Source organism: Calliphora vicina, chromosome 3 (assembly GCF_958450345.1).
Source record: "Calliphora vicina chromosome 3, idCalVici1.1, whole genome shotgun sequence".
NCBI lineage: Eukaryota > Metazoa > Arthropoda > Insecta > Diptera > Calliphoridae > Calliphora > Calliphora vicina.
The window spans coordinates 106,105,507-106,125,010 of record NC_088782.1 but is presented as its reverse complement, the minus strand read 5'-3'; the positions used below and the strand labels follow the sequence as shown (position 1 = coordinate 106,125,010).

At 29.7% G+C, this 19,504-nt stretch overlaps 1 protein-coding gene across 2 annotated transcripts; it reads right to left on the bottom strand.

The window, feature by feature from the left end:
* Positions 1–193: 193 nt before the first annotated feature.
* Positions 194–19,290, bottom strand: Pcif1 (Phosphorylated CTD-interacting factor 1). Of its 2 annotated transcripts, XM_065504488.1 has the most exons (6): positions 19,093–19,290; positions 7,517–9,493; positions 7,332–7,457; positions 7,133–7,261; positions 6,569–7,050; positions 194–6,511 (listed from the first exon to the last, which is right to left on the bottom strand). In XM_065504488.1, exons 2-6 carry the CDS (start codon positions 9,475–9,477, stop codon positions 6,234–6,236), a joined length of 2,976 nt encoding a protein of 991 aa, XP_065360560.1. In that variant the 5' UTR covers positions 9,478–9,493; positions 19,093–19,290; the 3' UTR covers positions 194–6,233. The 2 variants fall into 2 exon arrangements, with proteins under 2 accessions (XP_065360560.1, XP_065360559.1); XM_065504487.1 differs by having other exon boundaries at positions 194–7,050.
* Positions 19,291–19,504: the final 214 nt, after the last annotated feature.

Genomic DNA, 19,504 nt, shown 5'->3' with positions numbered 1-19,504 from the left:
TGCATTTCAGGTGACGATATGTACATATATGAACAAACTCATCCTTTTTTTCCATTTGGGTCACTATTTAGCGTATTAATTTGATAAATCGATTTTTGCTTGCAAATATAAGTGATATATGTATATGTTTCATGATTGGGCAGCGAAGCGCATCGATTTAGCTAGTATTTAATAAAACAACATTTTTAAAACATTTCGATTAGAACTACACCTTTTATTATTGTTGTTTATATTTTTCTTTTATAAGATGAAATAATTTGTTTTTTTATATTTTTCATTTCGTTTATTAGGTTTACGTTTTTAACAAATAGTAATAATTTATTTCATTCTATTCAATATTGGGGCTCCAACAGTATTTTTTTTTATTATTCAAAATTTGTTTGCTAAAATTTTTTCTAAAATATAAGTTGAATTATAAAGGTGTGTTTTTGTTGTTGTTATATTTATGTAAAATTCAAATAAAAAATAATGTTGAACAAAATAAATAAAGAGACCAACAAGTTGTTATTAAAAAAAATAAATGTTTTGAATATTTTTTATTGCTGTAGGAAATATTTGTAACAAAAAAGAAAATAATGTAATGAAGGGGGGAAGGATATACAATTAACATTATGAATTCAAGTGATTTATGTTTATAATTATTTTAGTTTAAATAGGAATTATGTGGTGTTTTTTTTTTCATTATGATTTAAAAAAGTTTATTTTTCTTTAAGAACAATTATTTTCATATTGTGGTGATGATATACTATAGTTAATTATCAGGTGTGTCATAGAAATTTTACGAAAGTGAAAATAATCGTATGTTGCAATTCGTAATGCTTTGGTTCTGATACAAAAACTTTACATGCCTTAAGGGGCAACTTGCTAAGCTTATGAAAGAAATATTTATTTGGCACTTTTAAAAGTGAAAAATGTGAAATTGAAATCTTTTGTTTTTCTATAGAAGCTAAATACGTTTAAGTTCTCACTTTCGCAAGAATTTGATGTCTGTGACATACCTGTATGTATGCATTTGATATTATTTAATGATATTTTCTTTTCATATATTTCCAGTTATTTTGCTAAAAGCTTTTTAAAGCTCTATGAAGATTTTTTTTGGGAGTGGGTTTTGGATTATATTTACTCTTATTAACTAATTTTTTGTTGCTAAATATTTTTTTTTAATATTTTTAATATTAATTTCATTTTGTAATTATTAAATATTTGTTTTTTTACAATTTGTCTAATAAATCGGATTTTATTTTTTAATATAATGACATAAATATTAAGTTGTTGGTTTACAATTTAAAATAACATTTTAAACAAATATCTAAAATTTTAATTTATTTAATTTGTTATTTCAATTTGCAAAAAAAAACCGGTTTTAAGTGTTTATGAAAGTTTATTTTAATTCATTTTTTTTTTGTTTATTAATTTTGCAAATATTGAAATTTTAGTTAAGAGGGAGTTTTAGTTTTATTTTCCTAACAATTCAGGGCGGGTCTTTTGTTTTATAAAGAGTTTTGTTAATATTTTTGTACATTCAAAATGAGCTGTTTTTTGTTGTTGTTTGTTTTGTAATAATATTTTGTTAATCATGAAATGTTTTATGTTTGCCTACATTTAATTGTGATTTTTTTTAAATATATTGTATATATAAATTAAATTTATAAAGAAATATTTTATAAATAATAATAAAAAAGAAAATATTCTATATATTGTATAATATTAAATAATAATAATAATAATAAAAAAAGACTTAAAGCATTAAAATTGCCACGAAAAATATTTTGTTTTACTTTGTCCTTATTTGTAGTTTTGGTGAGTTAAATTTAAATTTGAATTCGAAAAATTAAAATCACTTTCTTTTGTCTAAGTTTAGAAAATGTTTGAACAAATCCACGTTAGTTAATTGCATAGGACGATATCTGTCTCTAACCCGTTTATCCATTTATAACTTTAATACAATTTAAAAAGTGGGTTTACACGGTTAGATTTTACGACATATTATGGTACAATAGAAACAACAGCGGTAAAATTCAGTTTTGAAATAAAAAACATAATTTAAAGAAGCGGGATTTATACAATGTTGCTTCTTATATGAAATTTTCTATCAAGGGCAAGTTTTAAGTTCAATCTACGAATATTGTTTTTGGGTCGTCGATTATTTTGTTTTATTTGCTTCTCGTACTTTAAGCAAACGATATTGGCGTTTTAATATTTGCAAAAAATCCCAAAGTACGAAAAGCTGATGAAATATAAATATACAGGCTTGTCACAGAATTCCATTCCGATCGAAAGTGGAATTAATTCCGTATTTTGCTTCTTCAGAAAAAGTAAAACGAAAATTTCTTTCGGAATGAAACCACTTTCATTTTTCAAAGTGGAATCGATATTTCTTTGTAATTATTTGTTTTTCTAAAATTTTTAATCAATTTCTGCAGCAAAAGCTTCCCTTTTGTTTTAATATATGTATGTATGAAAAGCTGTCAAATCTAAATCAGAAATATAGAATTATTAAATATTTTTGGAATTAATAAATTACTCGGAATCTGAAGAATCTAAAACGAAATCGATCGGAATAAAAACTACGGAATTAAAACCATTCCGAACAAAATGTGTGACAGGCCTGATAAACAGAATTTTTTATGAAAACAAACAAAATATTTATTATTCCAGTACAGTTGAAGATTTTAGTGACCTGAAAATATAATATTTGAATAATTTTTTTATTTTCATTTAAGTTTTCGTGATTTTCCATTTATATTCATTTGATCTTCTTCATAAATTTCTGTGTTTTGATAATAGAGAATAGCAATTGTCAGATACCTAAGTGATTAGAATGTATTAGTAGAAAAAGCTATGAGAATACAAAAACAAACTCGTATGTGTGATTATTTGTTTTGTTTGAGTTTTTTTTCTAGTTTCCGCTCTATGTTTCTCAATGGTTTTGATAACAAATTGTGACATTTTCAGACATTCTGTATGGCAATAGTCAAAGTTTCAACTAGAACCTAAAAACATCAAAATGTGTTAACGTTAGATTAGATTTATTTTTAGTTTAACTAATCTAATTCAAGACAAAAACACAAAAATCTCTCCCAAATGAAGCCTCCTTATTCTGAAATCGCTTTGCAAAATCGTACGGGGTAAATATGACTGTTTTCTGATCATTAGTTAAACTTGGTTCAGAATAGTTTAATTTAGTGCTAGTTTTTTTTACTTATCAGTTAAACTTAGATTAACACGCTGTTAAATTAAACGTGAAACAAATTTAGGCGGACATGTGTTTCTCATTTATGGATTACAAGCTGTCAATTTGGTTAGCATTGCCATTATTATATTGACGTTAATAAAGCATCTTATCTTCTTATATATAAATAGGCCACACGTTTTTTTGTGGTACACTTTTAAGTGTGTTATTGTCCACCAATATTGATGAAATATATATGGTTTAAAAAGGTTGTTTTCTCTAGATGCGCACAATATAAAAAAAATTCCATAAAAGTGGTAAAAAGCGTTTTAAAAATGGTAGAATTTTGGCCACCAGGCGATCCTAGTATCAATTAAACAACTGCTATGCTGAATAGTTTATTTTATTTTTAAGCTGTTTTTTTTTGACAGTTCTTACTTAGGTTTAATTCGGCAATGATGTCAGTTAAACCTAGATTATAACTAAATTAACAATAAATGAGAAACTCAATTTTTAGTTTAAGCTAGGTGTAAACAAAGAATGTAATGTATCCCAAAAACTAGCTCTTAGTATGTAAAAAATTTAAATGGACGGATTCTAATCGAATTTTTTTTTTAGAAATTACGCGAATTTTTTTATAAGTGTCCTTTTAAATGATACAGTATCATTTTTGTTGCCAATTGAATGATTGGATTCGATAGCTTTTTTCAGCTATAGAAAGTCAAAAGTAGAATGGCTACTGGAGCTACTAAACGATTTTATACAAATTGATATTTTATATCCTTGAAGAATTAAGATGCTCAATAATAATCTAGTGATTTAAATTAGTTTACATTTACATGTCTTCTGATTTGAAAAAATTCTCTTTCGAAACGAATTTCGCATTGTTTTCAGATGCAACTTAGTCGGAGTTCTTAAATCGTTTTATAAAACTATAGACATTATTAAATGTTGACCGATTAAAACTACGAGAGTGACAAACCCAGTCAAATAACACAATCGTGAAATTTCTGAGAATAATTTTGAAAATATATTTTGTTTTTGTTACAACAAAACACATGTTAAATTTTCGGTGTGTAATTTCATTAGAATGGCATAAAATAAATACATACAAGTGAAAATAAAAATGTCAATGACAAAAATTAAACAAAATTACTCTTTTGACCAGTGTCGCGCGCAAGGTTGCCAACTCTTCAGCTCAGAAAATGGCTAGATTTTGAATTAAAAATGGCTAAAAAATAACTGAATACAAATTCATAAATATTACATTTCTTGCCCCCATTACCACGAAGTCTGGTTATGTGTTAACTAATAGTTACTCTGACAGTTTTCAAAAATAATTTTTACCGACTTCGTGTTAATGAGGTTTAGCAGATTAACCCCCATTTTCTCAATCTCCGGTTATCGTTTTTCGTAACGATACACATACTTCCAATTAATAGAATTTTTGTATGAGAACTGTCAGTATATCGTCACCATAAAAATAACCAGAGATTGAGAAAATGGGGATAAAGATTGTAATATCAATATTTTTTTTCCTTTTTGATAAATTAAACGAATTTCTGGGCACTTACATTCAAAATCGGATCCATTGAAAAAATGCAAAATTAGTTTTTGATTATGCCTGATGCGTTTGCTTTGGAAACAATTTCGAAGCCTGTTTTCATAAAATCAATAATATTCTCATCAAATCATCAATAGACGAATTTGTTTAAAAAGTTTCTTTGTCATTTGATAAAAAATATTGTTTTATTTTTAAAAAAATCCAAAAATGTTTAGGAAAATTATAAAATAAAAATGGCTAAGACAAAATAAAATGGCTAGATCTTCCGGCTAGATTAAATCTAGCCATTTTTTATGGCTAAATGAAAATAAAATCGCTAGATCTAGCCGGAAAATGGTCGCGCGATCGAAAATTTTTGGCACTTTACATGTACATAGCACGTTCGTAAACAATACTCACATCAAGAGCGTAAAAAATTAAACTGAAGTGAAACAAAACTGAAACATCTGTATCAGATGATTAGTTCAAACTAATCATATATATGAAATCTTAATAAAATTATAACAAACCCGAATTTACAGTTTTCTACGATAATAAAAAAAAAATAATTTCTAGTGATTCCTTGATGAATAATGTACGCACCGGAAGGAACAATTTCAATGATTTAGGTTAATTTTAAAACAAATTATTAAAATCTAATAAATAGTATTTAAAATAAAAAACGAAAATAATAACAAATACATCTAGAGACACAATGGCCCCACACAAAAAGATGTATAGAGTATATACCTTCTACTATTTTAAACTTTTCTAGGAAGAGATCTTGCAAAACCAGTGAACATTTTTTAAAATTCTCATACAAATATAACAATAATAAGCATTTTGTTCTGCTTACAAAAATGCAATTTCATTTTATATTATTACCACTTAGGGTTTAGAGTTAGGTCTTTGATAAGTGCGTTTATTCTCTATGCTTTATACATTGTATTTCGAAACTATTTTCTTCGTTACGATTTTCCCTAGTAATTTCAAATTCAAATTGTTGAAGTTAATATTTAGCTTTCTGCAACAACGATAATTTTTCATAAGCATGATTCTTTTTTTTAACAATTTTGGGTTACGATTTCCCAAAATAACTTCGAATTCAAATTTAACTTTAACACACCCATAAAATGTGTGCTCTTTTCTCCGATATCAGTCAGATTTTCAGGTTTTTGAACAGATTTTTCTGCAAAGTGTTCTTGTTATCAAAATTTTTTTATAATCTGTTCATTTTTTACATAAAACCTGTGTAAATGTGACAAGAACGTAAAAAAGCAGTTTATAAATATAAATGTTGTGTTTTTTTAAGTTTTTTTCATAAACTTTTTTTTTGTAAACTTAACTTCTAAAAAAAAAAACTAAAAAAAGAAAATTATATACAAAATATAAAAAAAAAACAATGAGAACGAAAAAAATAAACTGAAAATAAACCTAACCTCAATTTGTAATAGAAAAATTATTGTTAAAACTAACCTCAAAAATATTTTTTTGTTTTTCTTTGTTTGGGGGGGATCTTTAAACTGCTGAATTAATAACAGTTTGTTGAGCTGTAGTAGTTATAGCACCTGGTGCTGATGTAGCGGGATTATTAACTCCTGCATTACCACTGGCTACCAAAGAAGCAAACGCCGCGGCGGCAGCTGCAGATGTTCCCGATGTTGTGGCCGTTGCTGTTATGGAAACATTTGCAGATGTTGTGGTATTACCCATGTCCAAGAGGGGAGCTGGCGACAGTGATGTTGTGGATGATGAGGGTGAAGAGCAATCACTTTGTAGACTTAGAGCTGGTGAAGCTGAAGCATGATAATTAGATGGTGGTGTATGGGGTGATAAAGGAGAAGGAGACATACCGGGATTACCACCATATGAACTAATTGATGATATACCACTGGATGTTGAGGCTCCCGAGGGTGAGGCCAGACATGTGGGTGTGGTAGTTGTAGTTGTTATGGTCGATGGTGAGGGTGTAAAGCCCATGGTGCTGTTATTACTAGTTGTGTAAATTTGTTGATGCTGCGGTGTGGAACCGCCACCGCCTCCACCTCCCATCGATGTTGTGGTATTTGCAGATATTGATGATGATGAAGAGTGACCCATTGATGTGGCATTTGCAGAGGCCTGTGTTGATGTTGATGGCTGTGATGCGTTCGATGATGCTGAGGACGCAGCTGCTGCTTGTCGCTCACGTTCACGCTCACGATCTCTTTGTGGTCGGAATGCTTCGCGTAGAGATTCGACACGGTTTTCATTGGGTCCCCAGCATGCGTGGCCGGCACTATTTTGCAACCATACCACTTGAGTGCCCTGCATACATTTGACACTGACATCACTTCTGTAATGAAAGTGTATATTTAGATTCATTCATTCATATTCCAGCTATTTGTGGGCTAAGTTGCATAATTTTAAATACTTACTTTGCTATAATATGCTGATAGCCATGACGATATTCATGGGCCATACCCAAAACGACCATAGAACGACGTTTATAAATGTTCTCCTCCAATTTGGAAATACTTTTCCATTCCGGCAAGAAGACAATAAAGCTAAAACAAACAATAAACATAGAAATTATGTAGTTCATCTAGGTACAATTCAGGTATACAAAAAACCTACCTTAAAGGTTCCATTGTTTCTGAAAGCAATTTATCAATATGCAAAAGTGACGCATCTATTAATTCCTCACAATGAGGAGGATTAACTTGAAATGAACCCGAAACTGGTTTGAAATCCAAAAAGGGTCTGTAAAAATAAAAAAATATTCATAAAAGATAAATATAACCCTATTCCATTACACTTACCCCCTTGAACCGAAATAAGCATCGGTGTCTGCAAATGCTGAACAATATTGACGAAAATATGAATTAAAAGGCGAAGCGAAACATTCGAATGTGACACCGAAATGCCGATGCAAACACTCGAATACCGGTGTGGGCAATGAAGCCTGTGTTAGTTCAGCTTCTTGGGAAGAATTCAAAACATTGCCCAAAAATGTTTGATAGCGTTTCAACAGACACCACACACGACCAATAAACAAATCGAATTTCTTGTCATCGAAGCAATTGTGACGATACAGCTGTTCCAGCTTTTGTAAATGTGTTAGATTTATGTATTGAGCATCTGGTTGATTTAAAGCGGTTGGTGTGTATTTGATAATCATGTGATCGCGATCTTGGACATATTCTATAGCGGGCATTCGGGGAGAGGGCACGGCAAACTGTATGGGATAACACCAGACCTTTTTGAGGTGTGGTGGTGGTGGCGGAGGTGTTGGCTCGGGTATACCATGTTCCTTTAACAATTGCATGTGACGTTCTCGTATTTTGCGTGCATGTTCTGCGGATAAATGATATATTTTTGCACACAATGCCTCTACGGAGCTCTTGACTGTCTCGGTTAGATGTGGTTCGCATTGTCGCCTTAAGTGAGCCAAGCGATCTTGAAAATCTTCATAGCTGGCCCCCACCGTACGCCTTAGCCATTGGAATGTATCTTCAACATTCCATTTAACCACCTTCTTCGATTCGGATGGTGAAGATCTCGATTCTATGATATTTTTAGCCGCTTCGGCGTAACGGGACAATTGTTTTCTAGCATCTCCGGTAAATTTGGGCTTAACAATCTTAATCGGTATATCGTTCATGATTTCGCGATACATGGCTGATGAAATCTCGGGTAAGCAATTGCTGGGCAACAGTGGATCACAGCCGGTATCGATAACTTTGCGTTCGATTAACCAGCGATTAAAGGAGTCCTTGGGGGCCTTTATGTTCTCTCGCCTCATACAAAGATCTTCGTAAGTTTTTACCAATTTCATGGTGTAAGCAGCGCGCAGCGCTTCTATTTCGGGATGAGGCTGAGGCAATAGAGTTGGTGGTCTTTCCACAATGACAGCATTGGTGCACACCTCGAGATCCCAGGGACCGGACAATATGAATTTTTTCATTGGCGGTGGCTGATGACCATGAGGATGCATGTGCATATCATCGGATGGACGCCGTTTCAGATGATGATGTTGCTGCATGTGTGGATGGGGATGATGCATTGGTGGCGGTATGTGGCCACCGGGATGTGATATACCCAAAGGATCGGTTAGAGGATCAAAAGGTCTTGCACCGGGCATTTCCCACAATGACTCTCCAGTAATTTTATTCCAATAATAAGGACGGTTTTCTCTTTTAGACCAAAATTTACGCCAACCCTGGTTTACCAGCTCTGCCGTTAGCTCTTCGCCATAACCGCCACCCGATGTATACATGGGTGGTGGTCCGCCCTGTGGTGTATGAGCCATCATATGTTCCATGGGAGAGGGGCCCGATTTTGTGGGAGTCGACGGTGAGGAGCAAGTGGGACCTGCTGGAGAATTGGCTCCGGTTATTAAAGAGGTCATTATATTTGTGGAACCCGGTGCATTTGGATCATGTAGTATGGATGCAGTTGGAGCTGCTGTTGAAGAAATAATGTTGGGTCCTAAGATACCAATGCCGACGCCGCCGCTGCCACCTCCACCGATTATTAGTGAAGTATTGATGTTTGTGTTATTATTTGCAGTTGCAGTTAATTGATCCCAAGCTGTCTGATTGGTTGCGATATTATTTTGCTGTGGCATATTCATGTGTGGTACCATGGGACTAACCGTGCCCGTGGAGGCAATGACACTTTGTGGCATAACGCCGCTTGTCATTGGCATTAGGTTGGTCTGTTGTGGCGGCAGACCATGATGCATGTTGTGCATGTTGTGCATATTGTTATTAGCTGCCATGATGATGTGGTTAAATCTGAAAACAAACGAGAGTAAATTATATTTTTAATGTTTAAAGGATAATTCCAAATAGATTGTATTATTACAATATACAAAAATCAAACTTCATAAAGCATGAAATACTGTATTTTGTATTTCATGCTTTGTATTGAAGCTAGAAATAAATAAAATCGAGACACTTAATTGTACCCATCACTAGGAGCAGTACAATTAAGTGTCCACAAATGGCTGAGATATGAGGAAAAAACCAGGACAGCCTCGATTTGTTACTTATATCTGGATTACTAAGCCATTAATATAGACAATATAAATATCTAATGATAGACATTTCAAAGACCTTTGCAATGACGTATATAAGTTGGACCTACAATGGGTCAAAATCACAAAAAAAAAATAAAATAAACCCAAAATTTTTTTTTAAATTTAAAAAAAAAATTTAAAATGACAATTCGAAAAAAAAAATTATTCAAAAAAATGAGAAAAACAACTTTGAAAAAAAAATAAATAAATTTTGTTTACCTAAAAAATATTTAAAATTTGTATTTTGAAATATAATTTGGTGAAGGGTATATAAGATTCGGCACAGCCGAATATAGATCTCTTACTTGTTTTTGTTCAATATGCTCAAAAATTTGGAGCATTAAACATGTTTCAGATTTTGGAAATGCTTTAAAAATGTGCTTTTATAAATTATATATTATATTCTCAGTTGACCAACAATTTTTAAACTTTTATCACCAGTGAAAATAATGTTCATTCAATCATTCGCATATCGCTAACCATTCGAAAAATATTCAACTGTTGGTTAGTTTGTAGCTCAGCCATTTAGTGGCAAATTTCCAGAATATTATTATCAACCCAAGACGGTTATGGATTATCAATTCCGATCAGGTCTTTCGTTACGCGCTTCCTATCTTTAAATTTTAAATAAAAAAAGTGTGTGTGAGATATCATCGACATTTTTTATTCGTTTGAAATGTCCAATTTTCCATAACCCTGGCATATGAATCAGGTTGAATTTGATCGATGACATGGGTTATGTTGGCTTTGTAGGCCGCTGTGGTTTTAGGTTTAATCGCATAGACCAGCGACTTAAGAAAACCCCACAAGAAAAAGTTGAGTAGAATATAAGCCATATTTGGCCCAATGGGTTTGGTTTTGAATTAAAAATTGAAAAAAGGTTTATCGGGGTCAAATCGAACGATTTCGGTGGCCAGTTCACATCACCTCCACGTGAGATGAACATGCCTTTAAATCGCTCGTTCAGAATATCCAATGCGACATAAGCATGTCGTAAGTGTCCATATCATCCAAATCAGACCAAAAGAAATTGGTAATCATCGACCTTTAGCGCTCGCTGTTGACGATTATGGCCTGGCCAATGTCATTCTTAAAGAAATATGTACTGATGAAGTCACCAGCCCAAAATCCACAGCAAACAGTGCCTTTTCGGAATACATTGAACGCTCTTAGATCTCATGTGGATTGGTATCGTCCCAAATTCGGCAATTTTGTTTGTTAACGTATCCATTCATCCAGAAATGGACTTCACCGTAAAAATAATGACAAACAGAAATAATACTTCATATAAAACCGTATTCGAAACCGGTTTTATTAAAAAAAATTCAATTTTTCGATCAACCAAAACCAGGTTTTCTGAAAAGTGAATTTTTAAATAATCTACGACGAATGTAAATTTTAGTTGTTTTATAGGTTCATATTTTAAAAAATATATTTTAGGGACATATTTGCATTATCAAAGAGCATTTCTTATTAACAGGGAAACCGAAAATATGCTCTAAAAAAAGCGTTTTAGGCGCTTTAAATATGCAGTAAAAACTTTAAAATATGCTCTTAAAATTTAAAAAATATGCTCTTAAAAAAACAAACTTTTACATAATTTTTAACCAAAAAAAAATTTACTTAAATTTTCAAATAAAAATCGTTGTCTATTGGATCTGAAAACATTTTTAAACATAGAAAATGTTCTTTCGACATCAACTGATGTTACAGGAGCAAATTTAAAAGACAATATTTCTTTAACACTTAGAACGGTTAAGTTTGAATTTGAACTAAAATTTGATATTTAGATGGAGCTATTATTAAAATAGTGCTTATTGTATATTAAAACAAGTAAGAGAGCTATATTCGGCTGTGCCGAATCTTATATACCCTTCACCTAATTATACTTCAAAATAAAAATTTTTTTCAGTTTTTTCTTTTTTTGGATAAAAAAATTTTTCGAATTGTTATTTTAAATTTTAAAAAAAAATTTCTGTTTTTTAAATTTTTTTTTGGTGAAAAGCCATCTATTTTTCAATTTTGAATTTTAAACAAAGGAAGTAACACAACAGCGAAAAATAAGTAAGACAAAATTTGTTTTTGATAAACTCAAAATATGCTACTAAACAGTAAAATATGCTCTAAAAACGCAAAATATGACATAAATATGCTCTTAAAACAAATATATGCAAAAATATGTATTTAAGGGTAAAATATGCAAAAATATGCACTAACAAATTGATGCCAAAATTCTTAAATAGTTCTGAAACGTGTAAATATCTTATCCATGTGCTCATTAGACTCACCAAAAAAAACATGCATTTGCATATTTTGGTTTCCCTGCTTATTAAAATGTTAATAATTTGCCAGCTTTCATAACTCTGTGACTTGGTTTAAATTCCCTACATCTCTGAAAATACATATATTCCAATTGTTATTCCTAACAGTATTGGACAAATTTATAAAACAGTTAAATGAAACCATGATCTGAATACAAACAGCTTTAGCAGGTAAATTTATTTACATATTGTAGGTAAGTACATCATTTAAATAGCTCTCTTTTCATAACTAATAAACATAAAAACTACAACATTACCCATTACTAATACAAAATAACAGCTGTCAAATTCTGTTGGAGAATAGAGAAACAGAACAGATTTCAAATACAACAACATCTAGGGGCAAACACTAAATTTGTTCTCAAATTAACAACAAGAACACAACACATACTGCAATAAATACAAATAAATAAACAACCTAACAACTGCTAAAAACAAAAACAAATTAAATACCTACAAAAAAAAACCGAATGAGGATGATGTTTAAGCAACAAAAACTGACGACGATGACGACCTCTACGAAAAACCAGAACCAATAACTACAAAAAAAGTACATTTTCATAGAAATGGAGAACACAGGCAAGAAAGTCATAAATAAGCAGGCAACTTAAAAACATCCATCGACTAACGTTAGAGTAAAGTAGAAAGTAAAAAAATTAAAGTTAGAAATAAGATAATTAAAAAATAATAACAATAATATTCTAAAATTAACTCCTAATTAAGTATAGCAAAAAAAGATTCATTAAAAAATTAAATAAATTTAACAAAAAAAAGTTTGTTTACTTTTCACATTTGTACTTTTTCTTGAGTTTTCGAGCACTTTAACCAACAACCATCGCCAGAATAAATAAATAAATGGTCGTTTAAATACTCTCGCATTAAATGCACTCTTTTTTAATTTCAAAAATAAATGTGAGCATTTAGTATTTCGTTTCTTTTCGTTTACACAAAAAAAACTAAATAAATAAACGCTCTTGTAGGTTTGAGTGGCTGTGAGTGTGTATTTTTTTCATACTTTTTTACATGGTTGTTGTTTTATTTTATTTTTTTTAAACCAAAAAGAAGTCTATAATCATTGATACACTAGCGAACGATTTTAGATGTCTTTTAGAATTCGTTGTTAACGGAGGGTGTACTACGTTTATTAAGTTTTAAAAATTCAATTAAAAGGGGTTTGCATAGAATTGTTAAAAGCAAACAACAAAAACAATTTAAAGAAAGAAATCAACAAAGTGAACAAAAATATTTTGTTTCAAAACTATTTTCATTTAATAGTTGTAATAAAGATATTTTATTTTTTTTTTTTTTTGAAAAATTGAAATAAAAACACATTTTTGATAAAAATTTAAAAAATATATTTTTGTAATTTATTTTTATTTGCAGAAAAAAGGTAAATAAATGTTACAAACATGTTTATAATATTAAAATTAAATATGCAAGTTCAGTAAAGTGTTATTTGTGTTTTACGCATTCCAAAATTCTCTACAATTGCAAACATTTTTGTTTGAATTTTTGTTTAATAATTATAATAAAAAATGTGAAAAATATACATGATGCTCTTCTTGTTTGAAAATCTAATTATAGATTTATCTAAAAAATAAAATATGTCATAAAAAGTTATTTTTAAATATGTCCAACAAAATTTAATTTTTTTATAATTTTATTCAATAATGAAACAAAAAGTACTTTAAACCTTAAAAGTAAAAGAAAAAATATGCAGTAGAAAATAAATAAAACAAAAAAGATTTTTTAAAATTTATCTGAGACTAAACAACAAATGTTTGATAAAAAAAAATATTGAAAAGTTTTGTGAAATAATAAAATTTAAAATTTGTTTGCTGAAAAAGAGACAATCGAGTTCTATAGCTCATACCTGAGCCATTTACGGATCAATGTAGCCGTTTTTATACACTTCACCTTCGTGAGAAGGGTATATATAAGTTTGTCATTCCGTTTGTAATTTCCACAATATAATTTTCCGACCCTATAAAGTATAATATCCTGGATCCTTATAGATAGCCGAGTCGATTAAGCCATGTCCGTCTGTCGGTCTGTCTGTTGAAATCATTTTTCTGAAGACCCCAGATATCTTCGGGATCCAAATCTACAATAATTCTGTCAGACATGCTTTCTAGAAGTTTCCTATTTAAAATCAGCAAAATCGGTCCACAAATGGCTGAGGTATCAGGAAAAAACCAGGACAACCTCGATTTTTACCTATTTTTGACCTATGTCTGGATTACTAAGTCATTAATATAGACAATATGGATATCTAATGATAGATATTTCAAATACCTTTGCAACGACGTATATAAGATAAGTTGTAAATTTTAACCCGAATTTTTTTTCACCAAAAAAAAAAATTTAAAAACAATTTTTTTTTTTAAAAATTAAAAAAAAATATAAAATAACAATTGGAAAAAAAATTTTACAAAAAATGAAACTTTAGAAAAAAAATTTTGTTTACCTAAAAATATTTAAAATTTAAAAAAAAAAAAATCTTAAAATAACAATTCGAAAAAAAAATTTTACAAAAAATGAAAAAACAACTTTGGGAAAAAAAATTTTGTTTAGTAAAATTCTCCAAAGTATATAGGATATACACATTGATGCTATATAGGGGTCAATAAGATATCTTCTGGACTTGGAAAGTTGATTTCAAACGATATCGTTGTATCAATATTCTACCTATTCAGAATTAATAAATAAAATCACCGTAAAATTGAAAGAAAATATCAATTATTGCAGGCACGGATCCAGTTCAACTATATGGGGTGGGGATGTTGAAATAAAGTAAAATTTATTTCACATTTTTCTGTTTTTTCCTTTTTTATATTAAAACTTTTCGGTTTTGGGCAGAAAGTTCCTTTTTCCACACCCCTGGATTCGAGCCTGATTTAGTGTAAGCCAAAGTATTGAGGTATATTGAGGTATCAAGTATATAAATACATAATTTTTCAGATACCGAAAACTAACCACTTACTTGATAATTTTAGAGTTGCACTTTAGAACTGTATAAAAAAATATTATATTATTATATTTCCTATAATATATTTCCTAACTTTTATGTAATTATATTTTTATTATTAGAACATATTCAGATCAAATTTCGTATTTTTAGTTCCACTCGTTTCGGTTATATCATGTTATTAACAGCGGATGTTCACTGAGGCGGATCAATGTACATATTTTCACATATCTTTATCCATATATGTTGAACCGATTTTTCTAAACATTTTTGAGCAACTAAAAATATCAGTATGTACTAAATTTCCTACCCAAAGTCCGTTTGTTTTGGCACGATCGCACTTAAAATTCACTCGATAAAAAAATTCATATATTTGCCCCAAATTGGCTGGCCGCCACTGTATATATAAAAATTAAGTGATCGGCAGGTACGATTTGGCTGATTATTTTTATTCGATTAAAATTTTTTAGGAGATGGTTTGTAAATAAAAAATCAAAAATTCCTGGCAAAACTCGGAAATTTTAAGTTTTTAATAACTTCTCATTTTTCTTAATAAGAGACATTTTTGGAGAATTTTTTTAAGTTGTTAATATATTGCCTGCTTTTCACTTCTCAATTTTTTAAGTATGAGAAAATTTTAGGAAACCCCCATGGAAAACCCGATGAACTAAATCTAACTGTCTCGTTTTCACTTGTCATTTTTCTTAATAAAAGAATTTTTTGGGAGAAACTTGAAAAGCTAACAGCACTGCCTCCTTTTCACTACTCACTTTTTTTATAAAATGCGAAGCGCATCGGGTCAAGCCCGTATAATATACATATAAAAACAAGAAAATGTGGTCGGTCAATCCCGATTAATATAATACCCTACACTGAATAAATGAATAACAAAATTTTTCTTTTAAAATGTTCTATAATTTATTTTCGTGAGTGATTTCCGGAAATGAGTGATTTCTTACATATATGGGAGACATGACTTCCGTATATATAAAAATTATTTTACTGATTACTGTAAATTTTTACTGATTAATGAAATCCAGAACGATCCGAGTCTTAAGGTAGGCTCACACATGGCAAATATTTACTCAAACAAGTAAGAGAGCTATATTCGGCTGTGCCGAATCTTATATACCCTTCACCAAATTATACTTTAAAATAAATTTTTTTAAAGGTTTTTAAGGTAAGCAAAATTTAATTTTTTTTCAAATTTTTTTTTTTGAAATTGTTTTTTAATTTTTTTTAAAATTTTTTTTAAATTTTTTGCTGATTTTAATAGCAAACTTCTCGAAAGCATGTCTGACAGAATTATTGAAGATTTGGATCCCGAAGATATCTGGGGTCTTCAGAAAATTGATTTCAACAGACAGACAGACGGACATGGCTTAATCGACTCCGCTATCTATAAGGATCCAGAATTTATATAATTTATAGGGTCGGAAATGAAAAATGTAGAAATTACAAACGGAATGACAAACTTATATATACCCTTCTCACGAAGATGAAGGGTATAAAAAGCGTAACCACTTTTTTTAGCACACATCTGTTTGACGTTGTTTTCTCTGCAAGATCAAACAGCATCAAATAAAATAATACTAAATGTTTGTTTTGAATTGTCCTAAGTAAAAGGAGTTTTTGAAATAAATAAAAGAATTAAATTATATTTTATTTAGTGTCTTTTTCGTCAAATATTTGACATGTGTGATCCTACCTTTACTCGTTTAATGATTGTCAACTTAGCTGTATCAACCGGAAGTTGTTTTCCCAAAGAAGAACTTTTGACGACAATAACAACAACGGGTTCAACCTATTTTATTAATTTTTGGATACACATAGTGAGTGACATTACAAAACAATATTCCGTAATTTCGGTTTTCAAAAAACCTTTCGTTTTACCAAATGTACATGTATCTTTCTAAAATAAATTCAAATTTAGTAGGTTTCGATTAAAATATAATGAAATTGAGCATTTTGAAGCATTACAGTTTAACACAAATACATTTATAGAATGTAGTCGGTCCAATTCATGACTGAAATCGGATACATATCGATTTTAAACGATGTTATGTATCCTTACACATAGGTGAATATGCACCTAGTTAGAAAATTCGAGCTCGAAAATTACCCTAAACACTCTTAGTTTGTATACGAGTGGTTACAATGCAACACCTCTAGCCCATAGAAAATCTATGTGAAATTGTAGACCGCAAAATACGGACTCAAAATTATACATTTGCCGAATTCGTTTATTGTATTATAAGTACATACATGTTAATATTAATACAATTGGGGTATTCACACGGTCATACTATTTGGTCATATTGTCATTATGTCCTAATATATTATGATAGTTTAAACAAATTTTTGTTGTGTTTCAATCAAAAAAAGTTCTAAGCTAATAAGACAATTTTAAACCAATGAGAATTATACATAGAGACGAGACACTTTGATATGTCAAACAATAATACAACAAATTATATGTTTGATACAACAACAAAATACATTGGCTAGCATGTATTTGGTTGCTGCAAGAGTTAGGTTTTTGACAATTACGTCTCGTCTCTATATTACCCTATGATATGAACTATGTTTATTGTTTTGCCATAAAATAATACTTTTTTTTGATTAAAACAAAACAACAACTACATGTTATAATATATTAGGACATAATGACAATTTGACTAATAGTAGACCATGTGAATACCCCAAATATATAGTATTAGAAATTTAGATTGAAAAATTAGCTATTTAACATTTAAACAAAGAAATAATTCTGATTTAATTATATCAATTTGAAATCGTCAATTTTAACTCAAAAAAAATTACGCAAAGTTCCTCGTTTTTTTTTGGAAAAGTATACAATTTTATCGAATTTAGCAAATCAATTTGCAAATTAGTTGCAATCTAATTACTTTTTTCTATAAAACAAATAAATATTTTAGCCAAATATAAATAAGATCAATATTTTTAAAGAACACAGAGTGTAAAGTACAAACAAACAAATACATACATAGATACAAAAAAGGTAATTTTTTACTATGCACGATTTATTTTACCTGTTAAAACAAACTAAAATCTCTAAAATCAACAAGTTGAATGTGAAGAGAAACCAAAAAACATAAAACAAAACAAGAAGAGAAGCCATAAAAACAAACAGTAAGAGAACAATTAAGAGAGAAAATTTCAACAAAGTATGTTTTTGTAATTAAATAACTTTAAAGAGAACTTAAAGAACAAAAATAAATGCAAAAAACATAATAAAAACAAAAATACACCAATAAAATGAAAACAAAATGTTTTGACGAAACAGTACTCTGTAAATAATAAAACAAAATCAAGAATGTAATTAAATTCCATAATGAAAAAAATAAATATTTATGAAAAAATTAATGCAATACAAATAAAATACATAATTTACTTTCAGCTCACAAATAGAGAAGCAAACAATCACTGCCCTCAAAAGACCCCAATGAGTACGAAAGGTGTTAAATGTCTACGTCACATAATGGCGCGCTTTTTTACGAAAGCACTAAAAAGTCTATTCGATATGCAAGACAATTGTTTAACCACAATTGCCCTGAACATTTCATAAATCCAACATAGTTTTGCTAATAATTTCAGGATTTTACGACAACAAATCCTTAGAAGTTGCAATACAATAGAAAAAAAAACCGCCACTATATTTTACAAAAATTTCTCTACACTTTCTTTTTCGCTCTATAGAAGTACGGTGTACACACACAGGGCCTGGCCATAGGAAGTCAATATTTGTAGAAGAAAAAAAACTTTGTATAGGTTTTAAGTTTCATTTGCAAATTTGTCCATAACACTTTTAGAAATATTGTTAAAAATCATGTTATTGCTTAATATTTTTCAAGTATTGCAGCAATTGTACTCGAGTTTTCATATTTATTATTCATTTTGTATTGTGCTTATAGCCACTACTTCGTCATATAAATTTTTTTCTGGTGTAAAGAAAAAATTTCCTTCGTATTTTTTTCAACTTTTTCTGGTGGCAGCACAACTCACCGTGTTTAGTTTCGTTTTGGTAATAATTGTATTATTTAATTTTCTTTGTAAATTACGCGCAACACTTGTTAACATTTAACGAAGGCATCAAGTGCTGTTTTGATAAACAAAAACAACAAAAAAAATTTACGTGAATAATTTTTGGCGTGTTATTAAAAAATTTTTCACACAGAATTTTTTTCCATCCGTTCGTGCCGAAGTTTGATTTCGTTTTGTGGTATTTCTTCTTCGAGGAATTAGAAAAGAAAATGGCGATGACGAAACGAAGTGTTGTATTACAAAAGCAGAGCTGTTTAATTTTGTGACATTTTTAGAGGTAAACACAGAGTTGCTGTTTACGAAAAGAGAGATATTAATGAGAAAATCACTTTAAATAATAAAATTTAATGTTGCAAATTAAAATTTTTTATTA

Bases quoted from the DNA above. Each gene is read 5' to 3' on its own strand.
- Pcif1 (XM_065504487.1), bottom strand. From the start codon at position 9,477: ATGGCAGCTAATAACAATATGCACAACATGCACAACATGCATCATGGT. The intron at 7,458-7,516 runs GTAAGTGTAATG...TTATTTTTACAG, and splicing joins GCTTATTTCGGTTCAAGGGG to ACCCTTTTTGGATTTCAAAC. The intron at 7,262-7,331 runs GTAGGTTTTTTG...TGTTTGTTTTAG, and splicing joins GAAACAATGGAACCTTTAAG to CTTTATTGTCTTCTTGCCGG.